Below are 22,670 nucleotides of genomic sequence, written 5' to 3'. Positions count from 1 at the left end.
TGGTAGAATGTTATTTTTGTAAAAGAGTAAAATTCCCAGTTAGTTTGACTCCAGAACTCATGGGTTTACCCAAGACATAATGTTTCCAGACAAGAACAAACACATGAAAGAGGATGTAGTAACCACTGTAAGAACACCAGGATAGGCATATCCTTTCTGAGCAGAAAGGTAGCGTTGCTACTCAGAACTGCTCACATTTTGCTATTCTCTGGATTAGCAAAACACTCCCACAACAGACAGAGAGTGGGGAGTGTGCTTTTTTTCCAGTGTTCCCCCCCATTTTTCAAGAGATTACTTCAGACAACAAAAGATAACAGGAATATGGTAGCAATCACGTGGCCATTAAATCATGTTTTGGAGGTTATGAGAGCCTGTCCAAAACCCTGCTGTTTTCCACACAAATAACCCAAGACACAGCAAATGGGTCTATCTCCATCCTCCCACAAAGGAAAGCCTCAAGAAGATTCTGCATATCAAAAGCAGCATACTACTGTGATACTTAACAAGGCCCTTATGAACTCTGGACTTTTCTTTGTAATATTTTATTGCCCCTTGTTGTTCCAAGCAGAGCATCTTGTTGATGAAGTGGAAGAGGACTGCAGGGAGGATAATGAAGACTCCAACTGCAGACAAAGACCCAATGGCCTCAAGAGTAACTAGGAACAGAAAATCAGAAAGAAAACATCAACACAAGTGGGAAAAACTACCCAGTGAAAGATGTTACTTGACCACATCTGTATCCATGTCCAGCTTCCCCATCCTGCCCCCCAGAAGAAATAGCACTGAAATTCATCAGAGCTTGGACTTGCATAAATTGGTAGTTGGGCCAGTCCACTAAGGCCATCAACAACATGGTACATTACACCTGAAACTTGGTTCTGATTAAGGTCTTCATTTCTGTCACAATAGACAGTCCAGAGGAAAGACCCTAAGTGATAAATTTTCATATCAATCAGAATTCTACCAGCTTCATGAGACAGTCTCAAACTGTGCTGCATACTCTCTATTTACTCTAAAACTGTCAGATTGTACCTTAATGGTAGTCACTAACTTCATTACATTTACTAAGAACCAGGTTAATGTATAGCCTGAGATCCTCATTAAACTGCTACTTTACCCTTAAGTAAGAAGTATATTACTGGACTACATAATTATTATTTGCTGCAAAAGACCAGCATCCATCTTAGGTAATTAGTACAGTTCTCTTCGTGTCAGGTTTAGCCACATGCAATGATCACAGTGGTTCTGCACCAGCTTCTGACACGGTCCCACATATCAACATTGCTGCACTGAACTGTGGAGAAATAGTTTTATTTCAATTTATCACATTCTGCCTGTCCTATTGGGTCTGCAACGAACTGCAGGCGCCAGCAAAAAGCTTTTAAAGCTATTTCATCTCTCTCACACATATCAAAATGCCAAAACAAGGGGCAAACACTACATACATCATCCAGTATGGATGGCAAGGGCACACATGTTGAAAACAGTTAAATGCCATCTGCAAAAACATTTAAGAAGTAAATTAAAACCAAAACATCCAAAACAAAACAAACAAACAAAAGCAAAGGACTTGTTATTCTGGTAATTACCTCACCAGGACAGGGTGAAGTTCATTTGTTCAAGTCAAAGACCTCATAGAAATTAAACATCAGCAGCATCAGTGGCACACCAGGGATGCCTGTGATTGCAAAGCTGCATCTCACAGATGAGTTGAGCAGGGGGAAAGGATGTAAACAGAGCCAGCCCCGCTTATCAAAAATTCCAGTGGGAGTTTACAAGGCTTGACTCAGTGAAAGACTTAGGCTAGAAGAGCTACACTGTCTCCAGTTACAGCCTTGATTGTATGTAGTAGGACTGGAGTCCAGGGAGTTGAAAAAAAACCAAACCAAAAACAAATGAATACAAGGCAACATACCTCAGTTGGAAAAAAAAGATTGAATAAAATCACCCATGTGTAGCAGCAGCCCACATGGGAAACAGATGAGTGTTTGAGACTGAACCTAGAGGAATAGGGGTTACACAAACTTCGGAAGTGACTCTGACCTTGCTCACTCCAGCCTAAGGAAGAAAGAGAAATATGTGCTGAATTACAGCAGCTTAAATGGCAACAAGACTACGTCTATGTTCCCATTGCTCTCTTATGCATGGGCACAATTTACTTCTCTGTAAACTATTTTCTGTGTCTCCCTTGTGCCATACCAGCACTAAGGAGGGTGCATGAAGACAGTGGGTCTCCCTCCCAGCCCTGAAATTTGGTGCCACAGCTTCTCTGGGTAACTTGGCAGACACATACCAGTCATATCTTCCCTTCATAGCTCAAACCAGGGAGCCAGGCTGAGGATATGAAAGTGGCCAAGTGATACATCTACTCTGGCTATTTTCAGCTGCTGAAGTCACCATTAAGTGGCTGCAAGAGCCAAGTATAAATCAAAGTAGTCATAACCTCAGAATATACATGTCAGCCTGGCTGGATCCCATCACTTCTTTTCTTGAGTTTAGCATAACCAGGAAGAAGGATTATGTTCTACTTTATATATAACAAGATGCAAGTTCATCACATCTCAGCATATAGGGGTATGTGTGCAGGCCTGTGTATGCACAAGCTCTCATGCATGCATGTCTGTAGCTGGAACAGGTATGTAGCAATCTGACAGTCATGTTTTGAAGGTTCTGTGTGAGTGATTTCATTGCAAAGGTGCAGCAGGATACCGTTCATACTATTTATTAAGCTCTTTGATAAAAATCTCAGTTCAAAGAGATACCAAGATACCCCATCTTGGACAGGACACAAGCAAGTCAACAATATTTTCAAACACAAATTGTCCGACACATGCCCCGATACACTACATGACCCCCAGCTGCAGAAATCCTCAGAGTGCCCCTTTCTCCAACAGACTTGCATGGTACCTTGCAAAATCTCAGAGGAAAAAGCAGAATCTTGACTAGAGCAGGTGTTTTGAAAGAAAGTTTGGAGACTAATGTTCAGCTGCTCTCCACTTGGTTTAAGGGATCTCAGACTGGCACAGCAGCGTTATTGCACACCTCTTCTTGTCTCCTAGTCTGCCTACAGAGGAAGAAGAATGTAGTATTATAGTGGTGTAGGACTCAGCCTTCGGGCTTCTTCTACTCTTCTGCTCCTCGAAGAAGAGACATAAAAGGCACCTCCTGTCAGAGCTCACAAAAAGTCCAGCAGCAGCTTCTAGGAGGAAGCTTTCAAAGCTTAATTCTAACAACTGTGTCCCTACAGAGGCAGAGGTTTTGAGAGCACAAGTATTTCTGTCTCGACACCTGGTTTCAAGCTGGAAGCTTGTAGCCCTCTGCGATGTTCTCTGCTCCTTCATCAGTGAGAGGAAAACATACTGCACCTGCGTGGTCCTGACCACGTGGTGCAGCTCTCCTCTCAGTCCTAAGCTTGAAGTGCTTTTTCTGCAGACTTGGAACTGCTGGCTAAGACTATGCCCCAGAAATTATTGTGAAACTGGAGTGGAGCCTTGTTCTGGCTTGTGGTGAGACGTCTGGGCCTGGGAGGATGTTGAAGGGAAAGAGAAGCAGAAATGCACATGTCACTTGTATTACATAATTGCTGGAGTGTGTCGGTTTCTCACATAAGTGAAGTCCAGCCCTACAGCAGTAGACAACAAACTGTACCTGAGGGCACGAAAAGGAGACTTAGTGAGGCATGCAGCTGCTGGTTCAGACCCTGGGCACCCAAGTCCAGGAAAGGAGCTGGCCACCACCACACTTTTGAGACATGAACAGTCTGTTCATCCAGAACTCTCTCCCACTCGTGTCTAATTTTAAGCTGAGAAATTAATGCCACAGGTGCTTTTGTGTGACGCTGCAGTGAGTCCTCACATTCTGTTGCCCCAGGTAAGAGCACAAGCCAAGAAATGCTGTTTGTGCTGCTGGCAAGTTGAGGGACACAAAACTGCACACCTTCCTTTGTGTACACTGCTTAAGAACAAATGAGGTGCAGTGTGAAGGGCCCCAAGCTGAGAAAGAGGAGATCAGAAGTTGAAGAGAGGTCGATACGAGACATATGACAGAGGAGTCAGGGAGCACAAGACATTGCAATGTTCCTGCTCTGACCTGTCCTTCAAAGCTACCTCCACACTACAAGATGACTTCAGAGGAGAGTCTGTCTGGAAGAGCAGGAGTGGAGTATTGGCCACACTGTTAACATGCATGAAATCTCTGGGTATTTTGCTCGTAGCAGGTTCCACAGCAATTCTGGTCACAGACTTGGCCCCTCCAGACCCACCAGGACCAGGAGAACAAATGCAAGAAGTGCCACAATAGATTGATTCAGAGTCCACCATTAGCAAAACCTTAATCCATTCAGCTTTGCAAGGGTTAAATTTTGCATAAAATCCTATTCCAGGCAAACAGCTCTTTAATTCCATTTGCTACCAAGCTTCCTGCAAAAGGAATGTTTACCGGTACTTTTTAATTACAAAAAACCCCATAAATTGTCTGTTTTACTGTCTGTGCTAATTGCATTTCATTATATATCTGGAGTAAGCTATGATTTTCCTGCTGGTTCCCATGACATTTTTCATTATCAACCACTAATTGTCTAGCATGCACACTGCATTGTGAACCAAGTAGGCTGATGCGTGGGCAGAAGTTCTAGCGAAAGCTGCAAGGCAGTAGAAGTGCACACATTATTACTACTGTTATTACTATTATGATGTATTAAAAGTTTCCACCTACTTGCATACCTCCATATCCTCATCCCTATAGGCAGTGTCACAGCAAAGCACAGGAGTCCCTCTGTAACAAGCAAGGCTCAGCAGCCATTAAGGGAAAGTTAAATCGGGTGGAATGATGACAGCAGCCCTACTGTAATGACAGTTCCCTGCTGGGTACAATGGAAAGAGCAAGAAGGTTTCTCAAACACTTCTTCTACTAGTCCACACCCAAAGCGTGTGGGTATCAAAATCCTGTCACTCTTCCTGCTCACAAGCTGAGGACAAGATTATAAAGGAAAATAGTGCCATTTGTGAATTTGCAAAGGAATGGGATAACTAAGGGGACCTTTCTGAGAGAGCAAAACCAAAAAAAAAAAAGTCTATGTTTAGCCTCTATCTGGGGCTAAATTTTAGCCATTGCTCTACTACCCAATGACCCTTCCCCAGCACAGAAGGAGGATCAAGACAAGGAGAGAAAACCCATGGATTGAAAATAAAATGTATTTAATGCAACAACAAAGCTGGTAACAATGCATGTATAAACTATATAAAGTTAAACTCAGCCCAGCAAAGGTACAGAAGTCACAATAAATGGGGAAGGAGTCCTTGGGAGCAGAAGAAGGAAGAAGAGTAGGGTCAGGAGTCCAAGCAGGAAGTCTCAAGAAGGTCCCCTCTCCTCAGCAAGCTCCCCCCTTTAAAATGAGTGTGACATTTATGGTTTGGGATACACATGTGAGCCTTGGCTGACTCCGAACTGATAATGGCCTGCAGCCCATGGCTGGCCTGGGATTCTGTCCCAGCAAAACCAGGACAAAAAGGTTAAAGTTTTCATGAGCCACAACTAACATTGCTTCTATTATAGGAAAACCTCTAATGAATCCATATCTATGCAAGCTCAAAAAGTGGCACAAAGGGCAAAGCAACTCCTTGTGTGCAAGATTTCATAAAGTCAGGCCAAGGGGAGCTGTAGGCACCGATTCTTCATGCAGCAAACTGCTAGAGTAAGGAGCACAGGACCACTGCTCCCCAGCTCATCGTTATCAGCCTCGGACAGGTGGCAATTCTATTCATGTGCACCACACACACACAATACACAAACACTTCAGAAATAAATGTGTGTTTTCACAGGATTGCAGTTCTCTCCTGATATCGTTTTCAAAGGAGACAAAGCCCGACCCTTCTTAACAGCACTGTGAGGGAACAGTTGTATAACTCCTCCTCTTCTCCTCAAGGTGATCCACAAATACATTATCAGAAACTAAATGAGACCACATTCAGCACTGAAGCAGAAGGGTGAAATTCCCACCCAAGGCAGGAGGACTTGCCCTGCATTGGGGCTCAGTTTCACACACTTTATGTGCTGATTAACAGATAGCAAAAATGAGGAAATTCTCCAGTCCTTTTATATAAGGAGCACGAAAGACTGTAAGGTACTTTCGAACTGATAATACTTCTATGAACTTTGACTGCAAAGCATGGAAGAATGAGCCCATCCATAGCTGATGCTGCTGTATTTGCAGGTCAGCTTTAAAGATTTAAGCTTCCCTTATGGTGTGACCTAGGCATGAAATTTCAAAGGTCTCAGAGACAGTACAGCATCTTCATCCCCCTTCCTTCCACAACCCACATAACCATAGTACTCAAACACCTTGCAGGCTTTAATTTGTTTATCACCTGAGCAGCTTTATGAGACAGGGAAACACTCACACAACAGTTCCACAGAATGAGAACCCTGGCACAGACAGAACCTAAAATGATGGAAATTAGACTCAAAAAAACAATCAAGAAAAGTCTAATCCATTTACACAAGCACTTCAGTGTCTAGAAGTATCTCACATTTCACTCCAAGGCTGAGGATCCCAAATAGAACATCTATAGCAGTTTCTTGGAGATGACTCCATCTCAACAGGCAGGGACCTCCAGGCATCTTCTCAGTTACTTCAGATCACCTGAAAACAGGACTGGAATTCTTCCCTTAAAGCCTAATTCTTCTTAGGGATACAATCCAGTAGAGGTGCTTGACACCTTCTGGCAGTGCTGAGTTCAAGGAAAGTCACATCAGGCACAATGAGGAATGAGGAGACAGTGAAATTAAGCAAGAGCACTCACCTAAGAAATGAAAGGCCTGAGATGAATTCTTCCTTAAACCCACATTTTCCTTTTCTCAGTATCGTATCCCAGGTGCCCTCTAAGGCTGAGCTTGGCTCACTGTGCTGCCTGTTTTAGGGCCAGCTCTAGGGCCATCTCAGATACACCTGATTTTTCGAGCTGCTCACCTTCATTGGCATTTGCCAGTTAGAAAATATGAAGTATTAGTTTTACTGGATGTGTTTCAAATGCCTGTGAAGCACTTGTTCAAGTCAGCAGCAAGTACGTGGTGTTTGCAAAAAATGATGCCTGGTGTTCTGCATCCAGAAGAGTCCTGACTTTCACCTTGTTCCTCCATCTGTAAGCACACACACCACAAATATGGATAAAATGAGGGAAGAGAAATGTGTCCTAATGGGCAAGGGAGCATTCACGCTAACAGAGGTAACTCAAGTAACAACCAACACCTCCAAAGGGTGATTCAGAGACTAATTGTCAGTTGTAGTAATAATCTTAGAAAAGGCTCTAATTCAGCATAGTATTTAAAATTCATTGAAATTAACAGGGCCAGAGAGACTGAGAATTTGAGCAGCATGGCACATGGATTGCCATTCACAAACTGAAACTGGTCCCCTCTGTGTGAGGGCTGAAGAGGTTAAACAGGGACAGCACAAGGAACTTGCAGGATGTTATGCATCCAGGCCTTGGTTCTCCTGTACCAGTACTGGTCCCTGCCAGGACTGATCTCAGACTTAGGATAGCAGCTGAAATAAAGTGTAAACCACAGCCTTCACAACTGTTTGTCTCAATCCTCCTCCAGACCAGTGAAGAAAAATTAGAACCAGGCAGAAAATTACCTTCCTAGTCCATAGTCTAAGAGAAACCCTTGCACTGAAGTAATTTCTTCTCTGTCTCAACATTCACGCTAATCTCCAAGCAATGCTCAAATTCTCAGGTTTGCATGCTGTAACTATTTTCCATTGTCAGAGCAGCCATCATAGAAAGCAATGAGGGAACTAACTTGGTGGTCAAAGCTTTCACCTAAGATGTAGGAAAGCAAGAAAAAGGCAGTGCTGATGACTATATCTATACAATCTGAATTGGATCAAACGAGAGAAAGAAACTATGCCTTAAAAGCCAATCTCCTGCTGCTTAGGGCTCTCATGTTAGAGATGAGACCTGTACTCAAATGAAAGTCTGTGTCAAGCACTACAGAGACTTGAGATTGCCCTTTCCATGAGACCTTTTGAGGTTTGAGCTCCAGAAAACCCACCACAGTGCAAGTGACAGCTGGTTTCTCTCACCATCCCCATGCTCTGCTCAGAGACAAATCCCATCCTGAATAAGGACGCAATTTGAGTCTAGGAAAGTATATTCATGATCATGTATTTCTTAAAAAAGGCTATAATTTAAACAGAACTTAACTGTCCAACAAGAGCACGTTTTCTCAGAAGATTCTCAGCGTGCTCATGCTGTAGTAGATTGTCTTTGATCATGTCCCAGGCTTGTTTGCAGTCATAGTACCACACAGAGTTCATATCGGATACATCTTGTCACAGCTGACACCACCACTGCCTTACTGGTAGAAAAAGAAGGCTGAGGCTGTCAGTCTGTCACCTTTCTTGAATGCTGAAGTCACACCTTTTTTTTTTAAATTTTTTTCCCCCCAATCCTTTTCCTTAAAGACAGCTTCTTTGTTGCCATGGTATCACTAATGCAGTATTTTGAGACAGAGAAAGAAGATAACCATGCATCATCACAGTGCCAAATCTATCAATTGCTATCCTCTCCAAAAGGCTAAATAAGTAAAGATGCCAATGCAGACTTTTAAAGGTTCCTTCACTCTTTTAAATTTTTCTCCTCTCCCATATAAATTGCTGTCTGCAAAGGTCATGCCTTGGTCTTATGACAGAGAAAGTCAGGATTTGTCTCTCAGCAAGCAGTGCCTAGATTTATTTTTTAATTCCTTCTCCTTTCCCCATGCTGCATGACACCAGCTGAGGTGCACGTTCACAAGAGAACAGAAGCACCCTCATGTCAGAAAATGCCAGCCTGGCTCCCTATGTTAAACCATGTGGTGACTGCTTCATAATGCTTGTTTGTACAATGACTTCTTCCTGAACTAACAAAGTATCTACTTGCTGAGCACAACCCACATTTATCCCAACAGTAGGAGAGATGAAAAAGGGCACTCTGAAGGTGTCTTCCATGTTCCACCTTCAACTCACCAGGTGTGGTCCTGTTTGCCGTGTAGTATGTCTTCGCTATTGCTGTCAGAATTACTTTAAAGAAACCTTTAGCAGCTTAGAAATTCATGGGCTTGCACTGAGCACAACAGCACTTCCCTCCTTGACCATGAATATGAGAACGTTGCATCAGGTCTCTTCCAAAATTCCAGGGAGAGCTGGCACAACCCTGTAAAACCAGAGAACAGTCACACAGAGAGATGCTCCTGTCCCACACTCACTGACTTTGAGTCCGTATCAATGAACAGGCAAGGACAGACTGAATATGCATATATGAAATACTAATGCTTTTAAAGGACAGTAGCATGAAAGAATAGGTTAAACCCTGGGCTAACATAGCATGTCATATGGCAAATGTAAAAACCTGGGGCCTGAGCTTGGGCTGGGAAGCCAGGAAAGGCTGTCTCTAGCATGGCAGTTGCCTGGTAAGGAAGCTCTCCCAAGAGGAATATTGATGAGCAAAAGATTATTTCAAATTCAGAACCTGACTTTGCTGGATAGAAAGGAGCAGGATGGGAGTGTTTGTAATGTGTAACTTGGTTAGCATTCACTTTTCATCTTCTCAGCTTCTGATGGGCTGTGTCTTGTACAAGGACATTCTGATTCTAAAGGCTCTGCTGTTCTTTAACATGTAACCCACTAATGATTGTTCTTCCAGTTCTAAGTTCTTAAAATGGGAAATCTTTTTGTTTCTCCACATCTGTAATTTAGAGTGGTTAGAACATCCCTGTCTGTTATGGCTATCAGCTTTATAACTGCCTAAACAGGAGAGAAGGCATTTTGATCCCTCTGGCGTAACTGTAACATCTGCAGTAGGACAAACCCCAATTTGCAACAGCATAGGTAAATGAAGGCTGTAAACAAAGAAGCTGGGTTTGTGTTCAGTACATGAGATGTTTCTCTTGTCCTTGGATCTAGTTGAGTTTTGAGTTATCTACCAATAAAAAAGAGAGTTGGTATAGGAACATAAGCAAATCTGTCTGCTTTGCGCTTTGCAAGTGCACAGGCTGATATTCTGAAAACGTACCATAAAGTGTCAAAGTCTTTGTTGTTGTTTTGCTTTTCTGTGTAAAGCCTGAGCTCAGAATGTGGCAATTGGCAGAACGAAATAGGTGTTTCCATCATCATGGCTCTAGGATGCATCTAGCTGGTTTGTTCCTAATTTAATTTTAATTGCACAGTTTATGTCCTTATGAAAGGAACCAGATAAGAAATCTTTGTGAAAATCAATAATTAATTGAAAACTTTTCAGGAGACTCCAAGACAAAAGCTCTTAGTTACTGGAACATAATGGATAATGGTTTTGATACTACAGGTTTTTGTGGATGCTGTTCTTGAGTGCCTCACTGACTTTAGTCATGAGTCCATCTCTTGGGTGAGGATATGCTGCCCTGATTGCCTCTCACTCAGCTGCAGGAGTCCATTCACTGCAGGGGCTGGAGCTCACCTGAACAGAGCCAGCTTGAGTTTATGATGGACTTGGCACTGCAAAGGAGAGTTCAGAGCAGGTCTGCAAAGCTTGACAGAGAAGCTGGTAAAGGCTTAACCAATAGGAGGATAGCACAGAGTTAGCTTCATGTGTATCAAGCTTACTTGGCTATCCCTAATCATGCGCAGAAGGTGGCATGAAGCAGTCCTGAGCTGACTGAAGCAAGGTAGAGAAATGCAATTTGTGTGCAGAATTCTTTAGCAAGAGAAAAATCAAACACCACACCTTTGGTCTTAATGGAGGCAGCTGGAGTGATTCCTCACAGCACTGGTGATATTTCAAGTGTTGGAGGAGTGTGTGTTGGTGAAATCTCCCCATGGAGCATCTCCCTGTGCAAGGAAGAAGACCTGACAGGTGAAAGTGCTGTCTCATGTGGGTCCTTTTGATGCTGTGATTGTTTGGTGTCCCTTCCTGTTCTGTGAATTTCAGGACTAAGGCCTGATGCTGCTGCTCTTATGTATGGAGTTTATAGTGCTGCTGAGCCCTGAGCTTCCAAAGTTCAGGGGTGAATTGAACTTCATAGAAATGTGTGACAGTGCTGGGCAACCACTTGTGTAAAGAGTAGTATCTAACAGCGTGCTTCAGTTCTGTGACTCAAAAAGAAAAAGGGACCTTTTTGGTCTGTTCTGTAATCTTTTTATAATGATGTAACCTGAAACCAAGAAAGAAACTAGTTTCCTGACAGTGCTTTCTTCAAAAATGTTCCAGTTGTGTTTTGTCTTGAACACTTGTCATGATAGAAAGGATGTATTCCTGATATGTGAAGTCAACTTAAACATTGTGAAGTTTGAAGAAATTTTTTTCCCCATGTTTTCCTTCTATCTTCTCAGCCTCAGGAGCACTTTCAGTTCATGCTTTCAAGCTGTTCTGCCCTGCCTCTGCTTTAGACTCTGGGTCTAGCAGTACACTTAAATAAACAGAGATGCAGTTCTTATATAAACCACTCATTTCCTGCAGCTGAGGCATTAAGGAAAGCATCAACACCTGTAACACTCAACAAAGGCAGGAGTGTTAGCAGTCCTTGCTTTGTCAGGGCAGTCCTGGACCCAACTGGCCCTGGGTACCCATTGTGTGCAGTGTGTGGGACTGTCACATGCTAGCAGAGGCTGAGCTTCATGTTTAGAAACAAGTAATGTGGGTGAGCGTGACCGTACCAGTCTGGAGTGCACATTAGACTGGCTTCCTGCTACAGCATTGTAAGTCATGGAAAGCCCAGGAACATCTTTCTCTAAAGAAATGCAGTTGTGGTTGGTCTTTGTAACCCTGATGCTGAGTACCCAGTACCTCTGTTGTCCTCAGCAAGGTGCAGATTGAAAATGGGACCATGGTTATTCAGGTTACATTGTTGAGATATGGAGCTGAGCCCTGGCGTTAGGTTCCTTGACCAGCCAGTGGAAGGAGGGAGAGGAGCTCTTGAAAGGGAAGTTTATCAGTACCCAAATGTCTTTTTTTCTTGGTTGCTTCTGTAGAGGCTCAGAGGAAATGTGGCTGGGTGTGGGAGTTGGACCCAATGATCTTGAGGTCCCTTCCAACCTCTAATATACTGTGATACTGTGGAACAGTGTGACTGTTGCCACTGATGCCTGTCCTAGACAATAGACAGCCTGGTTTGTAATGAGGCTGAATTAAATGAAGCATAAGAATAGTTGAGGGAGCTGTTGCTAAGTTGGTAGAGGCAACTGCCTTCTCAGTTCTGTGGCTCTAAGTTCTTTTTGGAACTAGGTCTGTTTTTCCCAGCATGTCTGGCTGGACTGGTGGTTAACTAAGCAGAAGTGAAAGGAGATGAAAGCTATGGACATAGCCATGTGTGCACACAAAGATGGATCACTAGGAATAGGCAATCATCCACTGTGTTTGCCTCTCAAGGCTGTGGTTCCCAAACAACACTGTCTGCACTGCTCAGTGGTGGTCCACACAGAGCACTTTGTATGATGGAATGTGTGAGGGGGAAGAGGGAATAACAGTAATTGTTTGACTCCTCAAAGTGTTTCTAAAATATCTTCATTGTGTTAAACAGCTAGAGGTGCTCTCCCACTGCTAATTTCCATACAAGTAATTGCTCTGATTGACCTTGGCTTGTTCAGTTCTGCAGTCTGGGTAGTGTGATTGCAGGCAGGGTGGTGACTTGGTCTATTGGGTCTGCTCTGTGCAACAGCTTGACAGTGGAGGTGGGTGGATTGGAGTGGTGGTGGTGTAAATTGGTATTTCTCCAGGAAAGCCTTTGGAACTTGGGATTTTCTTCTGGCTCCTCTGTCTTCCTGCAAGCTGACATAGCAGCTCGATTACAGAATGTGCTGTAATTTCTGACTGCAGGTTTCTTCTTTCATTCTGCTAATCCAGTAATTACAGATGTTTCTCACTCCTTTACCATGAAAAAGCACAGTTGCCACTACTAACACCACTTTTCTACTATGCTTATGATTTGTGACTTTCTTTATGCCATTTTTGTAACCCTTAGTTTGAGAAATATAAATAAAGTTATTCACTGTTGGTTTTTTGTACTACTACTTGGCACAGAACTGTTAGTGTTTTGTGCCTATGGTGACAAGTGGCTCTTTAAAAGCAAAGGACCTTAATTTAATTTGGAGGATGTCACTGGCCTCAGTGGAGTGACTCTGGACATAACAGGAGTGCCAAGGCAGAATTCTTCTCTCCAGCATATCCAGGCCAAATCTTATTGTCAAGGAAGATGTTTCTGTTTTATCCCTCCTGAAAAGTCCCTCAAGTTTTCTATTAACAGTTTTGGTGGCAATAGTATCTATGCAGTCACAGATTCCTGTTGGAAACAAATACAATTCTGAGTTCAAAGTGTCTTATAATCTAAGCCAAAACAATGGGGTGAAGTGATCAGGATAGGAAATTACCATCAGCCTCTCAGCCCCTTTGCTGGTGGAGCTTCTGAGCATAACATTAAGATGCTGGTCTTTCCAGGAGCGCTTTTTTTTTTTTTTTTTTTTTTTTTTTTTTGCTTGAACATCAGTGTGTACTCTATATGGCAGAGACCTGGGGTTTTTGAAAAAGACCTCACAGTTTTGAATGATTAATGTCACATTTGCATAATTCTTTTTCTCTTCAATGCCTTTCCTCTTCTCCCTATCCCACTGAAACTGTGGGGATCATTTATTGTTGCCATTATTTTTGGCAAAGGGAGAGTATACAACAACGGAAGAGGATGAAAAGAGAAGACACCATGGGGCTAAATATCCTGATCAAAACCACTTCTGTCATTTGGGTATCAGTTGCTACAACTAATTTGGCAGAGCATCACTAGTAGCAAGCTGCTTGCAAAGACATGAGCTGATTTGGGAGTGACAAATAAGTCTGCAGGCTTCCTCTCCGTAGGCTAAACCCCATGCAGCAGGGTGCATTGCTGTCTGTCTGATCTCATCTTTGGTTTCGCTTCTCCCTTTTGAGGCCTGCAGGACCAATGCGTTGCTGCCAGGGGTTTATTGCCGTGTTGATTTGTCACCCATCAATGTTTCCAATGAGATGTGTGCTAATTTATTGGCATAAGCCATTAGATCTTCCTTGAATGCCCTGGCGTTTTTGAATCATCAACTGAAAACTATTATTACAGAGCACATAATCACTTGGAAAGTGCCTCCGCCTTCTCTTTTTAGGCCAAGAAGGTACCGAAATGTTCTGTATTTCTGTTTTGTCTTACTTTAGAGAAATTTGCTCAGCAGTGACTCTCACCATTGATGTCAGCTTTGAGTACCATCTCTGAACTTTCTTCATAATGCTTCAGTAAGAGGCTGCAATCAACTGAACAAGTGCACAGGCTGCTTTTGGCACTGTGATAGATTTAACTGGAAGGACAGTTTCATTATAGCAGTGTTTGATTATCCTTCACTGCGAGGATGAAAGGGTTTTGCTAGCATTTTGTTAAACGTGATTCTGCCAGCTACAGGAGTGAAGAGTCCAGATTGTTTCCAGAACTAGGGTAGAGGATTTCTTGGCCCAGTGCTGCTGCTGCTGCCTGCCTTCAGCAGAGTACATTTCTAATCTCCCCTCTGCTAATGTGTGCTAATCAGGCTCCGGTCCAACAGGAGTATCAGGCTCATTATAGTTTTCTATAGCCTAAAAAGAGTTATTAAATCATCTTACCCCTCCAAGCCTTCCCTAATTCCTCCTTTTATGAACAGCAAAATGACCTTACCTTTTGTGCAGACCCTTGATGTTCTGGGCATCAGCTTAGATTTACACCTTGTTTTAGGTCTTTCCTCCTAAGCTTGGAGCAGGCCTTTATGGTGGGTCTGTAATGCTCTTCTTATGTGTCCTCACAAATAAAGCTCCTGTCCATGATTGTGGTGTGGGCATGATGGGCTGATGCTCCCTGTGTGAAATCAGGAAATAAAGGTAAATCATTATCAATGTCTTAATTAAAATTTCTGAGAAGTGAGGAAGGCAGGAGTCATTTCTCTGGGTGCAAGTAGTATGGCTGACCCAGCACAATGGTCAGTTTCAGCTGTGGACAGATGGATTCACAACTTGGCCAAACTGTTAAAAAGGTGGTTTTGATACAAGTTTCCTGACATTGACAAAAGAAGTGCATCTTTCTGAAGCAGTGGTGGGACAAAGATATCTTCTCATCTCTGGAAGCTGGGAGCTGATTTCCTCTTCTTGAGGTTCTGTGCAGGACAGTATGTTCCTAGGCAGAGAGGTGAGGCTGTGTATTTCTTCCTCACCTAGTGCTTCAGAAATAAGCACTCACTTGAAAATTGGTGTTATTATATGTTGGGGCACTGTTTTCAACTTGTGCTCTACGAGGGGGAGGTCAGTCGAAACTTTTGCAAGGGCTGCACAAGTGACTGAAGAAAGGGAATTTTGTGCCTATGATCTATAATAGCTTGAATAAGGGAAATCATTGTGAGAAATGCACATCTGATGGCAATTTTTTTAGGAGGCTGCATATCAAGAGGACTGAAAGACACTTTGCTAATATTACAAACCTCTGCATTGTGACATTGTTCGAAATTCTGCTAATAGTTGCCTTTTTTTAGCCCTCCAGTAATTGCACCTCTCAATGGGAGTGCTACTCAGGAATAATGATCCTATCAAGATGAGGGAATATAGATTGTAGTAAAGGTTATGATGGTTTCTGCAAGAGTCTTAACATTGATGATTTTAGGTGTCTGATTTTTCAGGAAGATCTTACAAAAAACCCCAAACCAAACAAACTTTGAGTTAAGTAGACGATTTGGTGTGAAAATTCTTGTGGTTAGTTTTAGAAGATGGAACTTGAAGTGAACTTGCTAAGATCTTTTTTTTTCCTATTCTTTTCTTTTTTTTTTTAAATGGATGCTTTTAAAAAGAAATTGATTTTTCTTTCTCCCACATTTTAAATGCTCCTCTCCGTTACTTTATTTTTCTTTTCTAATGCAAGTCAAAATTGTTAGAGCATTCAAAAGTGAAAATCTGTGATGCTGAAAAGGCCATGTTGTGAGATATATCATAAACAGCCCATTAGAGCAGGGCTCACTAATTAAGGAAGAGAGCTCCTGGGAAACAGCAAGCTTATAACAGAGCTCAACCCCCTTTGGTCCTCTGTTGAGTTTGTAAAAAATGTTGCCTGCCTAAACTTTTCTGCAGCTTGTTACATGTTTTATCCATCTGCTGCAAGACCAAAAATAAACAATTTATATTTCAGTTCAACTCCAGTTGTTCAGCATATCACTGAGTGTGGAATCTTCAGTAAGAGGGAAAGGATGGGAGGAGAAGCCAAGCAAGGGTTAAACAGAGTCAGGCACCCTAGAAATGGCATTGCTCTTACCTGTAGGCATTATGCAGGCACTGGATTGTGAGTTCTATTGGTGTGTTGTAGGAGTTTTAGCAAAGTGGATGAAATATACTTCAGTGTCTCTATTGTCTATAACTGAAATCAAACCACTTGTTAGGTTTGTGGAGCCCTGGAGCACCTCTCCTACAAAGACAGTCTGAAAGAATTGGGGCTGATCACCCCAGAGAAGAGAAGGCTCAGGGGTGACCTTGTAACTACATTTCAATATCTGAAGGGGGCCTACAAGAAGGCTGGTGGGGAGGGACTGTTTAGGAGGGCTTGTAGTGATAGGATAATGGGCAATAGTTTTAAACTGGAGCAGGATGGATCGGAGTTGGACATCAGGAGGAAGTTCTTTACAATGAGAGTGGTAAAATACTGGAACAGGCTGCCCAGAGATGTGGACATATTAAAGATAAGACTTGATGTGGCCCTAGGCAGAGTGATCTAGTTAGAGGTATCCCTGGTCACTGCAGGGGGTGTTGGACAAGATGACCTTTGAGGGTCCTTTCCACCCCATTACAATCTGTGAATCCGTACTCGTGCTTTAATCCAGACAAATTTCCAGATTTTGGGTAAAATCATGGATGTCTACTTAGAGTGAGATGATTGACCACTTGGTATATGAAAGATACACCTTCAAATATTGTTTGCCTCTTCTGATTACTGGGTGACCACATCCAAGCCCTGCAGGTGGTTGTAGATCACTGCTTTAATTCTGACTGAAGTAAAATCTCATCTTGAAAACCTCCCTCCATCTTTATGGGTGTGATAGCAAACTCCCTAATTTGGATTCTCTTGTACAGGACTATGGTGATTGCCTGAGTTGTGGAGCTATCAGCCACAGCTTCTGGGAGAAGCTGGATGGCTCTGTTGGAGCAGTTGGAAGCTATTGCTAATATCTAATAATAAGAGGAGCTAAGTATTCTGTATGTAAATATCACAAGCCTATGTTCTTTTGGTTGTTAGAACAGATTGACACTTAATTTCAGCACCCATGTGTTTTATCTGCATATCCAGGAGCTATCACTCCTGGGTGCCTGCATCCCTCCAAGGGCTGCTGCTGTCAAGTATCTTGCTGCTGAGACAGAGCATTATGAAGTTCTGGTTTCACCAGAAATCAGAGATTCGTTTGCTGTTGCCTATAGATAACAGACAGGTTAAAATTGCCTGTAAATAAATGACAGGTTAAAAGTGCACCCATTATCCAGTACTTGCCCAACCAAATTTACCTCCTTCTGTGGCAGGGAGAACCCTGCTGTGACAAGTACCATCTCCTCCCAGTGACTTCATCACTGCTGTGACATACCAGTAGTAAATCTGCATTATGCTGAAAATGTGTTGCATGAAGTTTGTAATCACTTCAGATCTGTGTAAAACTAAGCTGCATAAAACATAGAGGCTTTACCAAGGGCAGGGTTGGGAAATGGAAAGTCAATAAAGGGCCCAGCTCACTTAGTAGGTTACTGCCATGACACTGTCTGTGCTTTGCCAAAGATTTAATGTGTGGCAGGGAGTGCTTCCTGGGTCTTGGCAGCTGAGCCAGAGGCCAGCAATTGACAAGTGGATACTGGAACAGTGTGTGTGCCCCAAGCCCAGAGAGTTTGAAACAGCCACCAGCTTTTAAAATGGTTTTAGTAACCTACATTCATTGCCTGCCCTTGTTAGGACTGTAATCCTATTACATACTGAAGCTGATAACAAACTTGTTGGAAGTGTCTGCAGCATAAGACATCACTGGACAGTTATTTCAAAAGGTAAAACTTCTTAAGTCACTGATATCATCTGTAAAAAAGCGGCTCACCAGGCAAGGTGGGATCTCCTTAATCTGTGCTCTGTTGAAAAATCCAGACTGCTGCCATTCACATTACATTTCTCTGGAGACCATTTCACAAGGTAACACACAGAGCTGCTGAGCTTATTTTCTTGATACTTATACTTGCTTTATCCTTTTATAGTTTGGTTTCTCCTTGACCTCTAAATTCAACAAGAAACTGTTATTAAATTTTGAAGCTTTCTTGCTTCTTTTTAGTTGTCATTCAGCCTAAAATGTGCATCTATTTAATTTTTTCTTTCTAAACCCATCATCATGTCTGTAGGTTTCTTCATTTTTTCAGAGTTCCTAAATGTATATCTGTCTTGTGATGATGTGGGAAGATGTGTACCAGGCAAAAAGGTTCCTTAACTTTTTACCAGTTATTGTTTTAATTAGTGTTTAAATGAGTTTTGAGAAAACATATCAACATGACACCAGCCTTTTTGTTAGCTTGCTTCTGTTCCCACTAACTTCATACTTACAATATTTCACCCCCTGTGCTTTATTTTCTTTCCATTTCTGTGAGGGGTAAAACACCTCTAGGTTGTTGTTACTCTGTGGGCAGAGTGCTTCTTCAGAGCCTTTCTGGAGCAAAGCATTTGAGTTAGCTGTCTGCCATGAGCTGGCTCTGCATGCTTTAGGCCTGACACTTTAATCAAAATACAATTCTCCCCATATTCTTCATCCTTCAATTTTCCCATCCAGGCATGCTAATGTAAGCCTGTGGTAGAAGTCAAGGCCAGGAGATTATTTGAGATTTCTGACTCGTGTTTTGTACTTTTTTTCACCAGGTCTGTTGACAGCGGTAACCAGAATGTGCACACTTCAGGAAAGGTACTTCTGTTCCTATGTTCTGTACTTTGATTTTTATATGAGGTTGTATGAATTAAAGCTTTCCAGATCTCTGCAGGAATATGTGTAATTTGCCCATAATTTCTGGATTTTTAGTGATGTTCTCAATGGGTAGAAGTGCTTTTTCCATTTCTCTTCTCAGTTCTAGACATCTTACGTAGATAGCATGTCGACAGGTGTTGATGGACAAGCAATTTACAGTACTCTCTTATGGTGCTTATTCTGTAGCTCCCTGAATTGTAAGTGACATGCTGGCAAAGCTGAACAACTGATCACCAGATACTGGCATAGTGTTAAACATGGCTTCTGAGGCTGCTCAGCATTTCCTTCAGCCACTGTCTTCTTGGATGTCTCAAATATATGAAGCTATCCAACAAGCAGGGGACTCTATATCTGCTTCACTGCTGAATTTGAGTGGAGTGGGTCGTAAGTCAGAAGAGGAAAGGAACCAGGACTTGGAGAATAATGGAGGAGTTTATGAGGATTATTCTGTGGAATCAGATGATGAACAACACCTGGACCTCTGGGATGCAGAATATTTATATCCTAGTGGTCACATTGAGGATCCTAATCTTGCTTCAGAAGACCTCCTTTGTGGCTCTGACATGGGTCTGCAGAGGCAAAAAAGACTTAAAAATACCAACAGGTTACCAGACCAGCACATTGAAAGCACCAGGTCTTTGACAGCAGATGGGTCCTACTGGATGAATGAAGATCTCCAGCCACTCGATCAACTTCCTCCCATTGCTGAGGAAGAAGGTGAGCCCTCTATGAAGATGGGAGGTCACAAGCTCAACCTCAGCTTGCATGGCTCCTTAAAAAGTAATAATGGCAAGGCAAGTTTTACAGGTAAGCAGCTAGCATGTACCCCGACAGTATACACTGTCTACCCAGACCTCTCTTTTTTTGATATTGATTTGGTAGCTAATCTGCTCATTATGTTATGTGTTGTCTTTGTTTCCCACAATGAAAATAAACCTCACCAAATCCCAAACAAAAGTCTAACCTTTCCTCTTCTGTTTCCATTTCTGCTCTCATTTGTGAGACTAATCTCATTGAACTAAGTGAAAATCTCTAGGGTGAAATGCTGTGTATTAGAAGGCAATTGGGCCCTGTTGCTGTAGCAAGGAATTTTTTGCTCCCCCCCCATTCTGTTTCTGGTAGCAGGACCCTTCAAAGGGAGTGTTTAGCCTCAAGCCTTTGCTTTGAGAACCATCTGCCTTTGCGTCACTGCTATTAAAGATATATATAATCTCAAACCTTGTTTCTTTGTGCCAGGAATCTCAAGATGTTACTGTGCCATGTGCTGTGAAATGCTGTACTAAAAAGCCAGCCATATCTCATGATTTTATGGATGAAAGGCTCCCAAATCGCTTTCCTCCCCTCCTACCACCCCCACAGGCTTTTCAAATAAGACTGAAGAGGACAGCAGGCAGGAGATTATGAGAAGGAGATATTTTCAGTTTTAAATAGGCCTAACTATGACTTCTGATCATTAAGTGACATGAACAGCTTTTCAGGGGATTGTGTTCAGGTCTGAATTTCAGCCATGCAACTGGTACTCACTAAATATCACTGTAAATGTGGTTGGAAGTGACCTGGGTCACTCACAGAAGTGTATGTCCTGACCATATGCAGAAAAACTGCAGGCCTGCTGACACCATTGTTGGATGTTCTAAAGCTGCTCTTTATGAACATCTTAGGAAGGGGGAGGAGTGAGGATAGGGGAGGGGGGAGTAGGTCTACAGTGTGGAACTGACAAAGGACGTGAAACTCATTGAGAGTCTTCAGAATTTGGCTTCAAATCTCTAAATACCTTTTTTTGAAGCAGGTAGTAATCTACTCTTGAATGTGACTGGTTTATAATGACCAAGAGCTTTGCATCACTCTTGGCTTCTAGGGAAGTCTTACATATTTAGCCTTTTCTGAGCAGACTGCAGAAGACCAGCCTGTTTGTTTTCATATTTAATAGGAATATCAGACTGAGGGGGTATAAACCTTGACGGTGCTCTTTAATGAATGTCAAAATTAGCTCTTTATTACTATTCCTCACACTGTTGTGGCCAGGAAGTAAATAATTAAAAAGCTTTTGGTCTAGCCATTCTGTCTTGCAAACTAGGACTGCTTATTTCATATTCCAAATGAGCGATTGCCACATCTCAGGTTAAACACTCCAGAGCTGTATCTCTTGGAGCACAACCCCTGACTGGTACAGATCCTCCACTGTCTGGTACTCCTCTACATTGCCTTTGTGATACTGTGCACAGAGAGTTTGTTCATAAGCACCATGTCAATGCTGTAGGGCTGGGTTTACTCTGCATGCTTAGACTACGTGTCCAGTGTACGCACAGATGCCATGGAGCAGGGCATATAGTGTCCTTCCAGGAAGTGTTGGGGCCATAGATCCTCCTGGATATAGATCCTCCTGCCCTATCCAGGGCACAGCCTTGTCTGCTACGGAGCCTGTATCCCCAAGAAGGACTGTCAGAGTGATTAATGGAAAATCTTGTGGCTCCTCAAAGCAGACTGGGGAGCAGCCATGTGCTGAACATATTATTCCAATGGTAGCCTCCAGATCTTTTTCCTGTTGCTCACAGTGGATGGGAGACGCAATGGTGAGCTCTGAGGGAAATTGGGGCCAGGAATGGGCTGCTGTCACTCTCAGAGCAGTTTCTCACCTGCAGTCTTTCTGCAGGGACATCGGAGAAAGAGGGTCCTTAGGATGTGTTGTGGACCAGGTGAATTTTCTTGCTGAGAGACACAAAGTGAGACGCCAGAGTAACCCATCACTGCAGCTAAAGGAGAGGGCTACGCTGAACCTCTCTCCCACTTAAGAGCTGGTACTGATCAAGTTGCTGTTGGACTCTCTTAATATTTGTTTGGCTTTCCTACTCAATAAGCTGTTGGAGTTGTTGTGGACTGAGAAGCTGGCCTTATGGAGCTCCCCAGCACCTACCTTGCTGCTGCCTAGAGCTATCTACTTCCATACAAAGCACTTTAGAGAGCATTGTGTAGCTTTATACACCAGAGGGAACATGACTCCTAATGCTCTCAAGTAGTCTTTTTTAACCTTTTGTCTCTGCAACACACTGTACAAATGGCTATTGTACATCCAGTGGTCTCAAGACTTTATAGTCATGAAAGTTGGCTGTTGGGGTATTAGAGGGCTGGGAGCTGATGCCTTTTTTTTTTTTTTTTTTTCCCCTCCCCAGAACTATCTAGGTTGTACGATAGGAGAGAAAGCGCTGAACTGTGACTTGAAAATGTCTTCCACAAGATCTCTGATGTAGAAGAGCTCATTTTGCTCTTCTAAGTGACCCTCCACTTCCAAAACACACACATGCTCTTTCTATTTAATTTTTCAACTCTTTATTTCCTCTTTTGCCTTTAGATTCATCCTCTAGCATTAAGAGTATGAGCTCTTCTGATGGTTCATGCAGAGAGCTTGTAATAACCTGGCAACTTAAAATCTCAGTCATGGATTAAAATGATCAAGAGAAGATATTTGAGGTATCCTTATGTCTGTTAGCTCTGTACCTAACCCTAAGTCACAACGCAAGTGAGCATATGGACTTGCTGACATTCAGTAAAGGCATTCAGTAGCATCAATATTAGCTTTGGACATTTTTCTCTTCCATTTGGCTTTTTTCCCTGTTTCTGCAAAATACATGTTTCCTGTTTATCCTTGTATTCTTTTCAGAACATTGCA

The 22,670-nt window shown here is 42.6% G+C and overlaps 1 protein-coding gene across 1 annotated transcript in view; it reads left to right on the top strand.

The window, feature by feature from the left end:
- SYT16 (synaptotagmin 16) overlaps nucleotides 1-22,670 on the top strand; it is an 81,091-nt gene that overhangs the window by 22,512 nt on the left and 35,909 nt on the right. The window contains exons 2-3 of the mRNA XM_054400670.1: nucleotides 18,901-18,914; nucleotides 19,241-19,810. Coding sequence (XP_054256645.1) covers nucleotides 18,901-18,914; nucleotides 19,241-19,810 — 584 coding nt within the window. The remainder of the gene's footprint in view (nucleotides 1-18,900; nucleotides 18,915-19,240; nucleotides 19,811-22,670) is intronic.

This window comes from Indicator indicator, chromosome 4 (assembly GCF_027791375.1).
Source record: "Indicator indicator isolate 239-I01 chromosome 4, UM_Iind_1.1, whole genome shotgun sequence".
Classification (NCBI taxonomy): domain Eukaryota; kingdom Metazoa; phylum Chordata; class Aves; order Piciformes; family Indicatoridae; genus Indicator; species Indicator indicator.
Note: the sequence above shows the minus strand (reverse complement) of the source record. Positions and strands in the feature narration are given on the sequence as shown.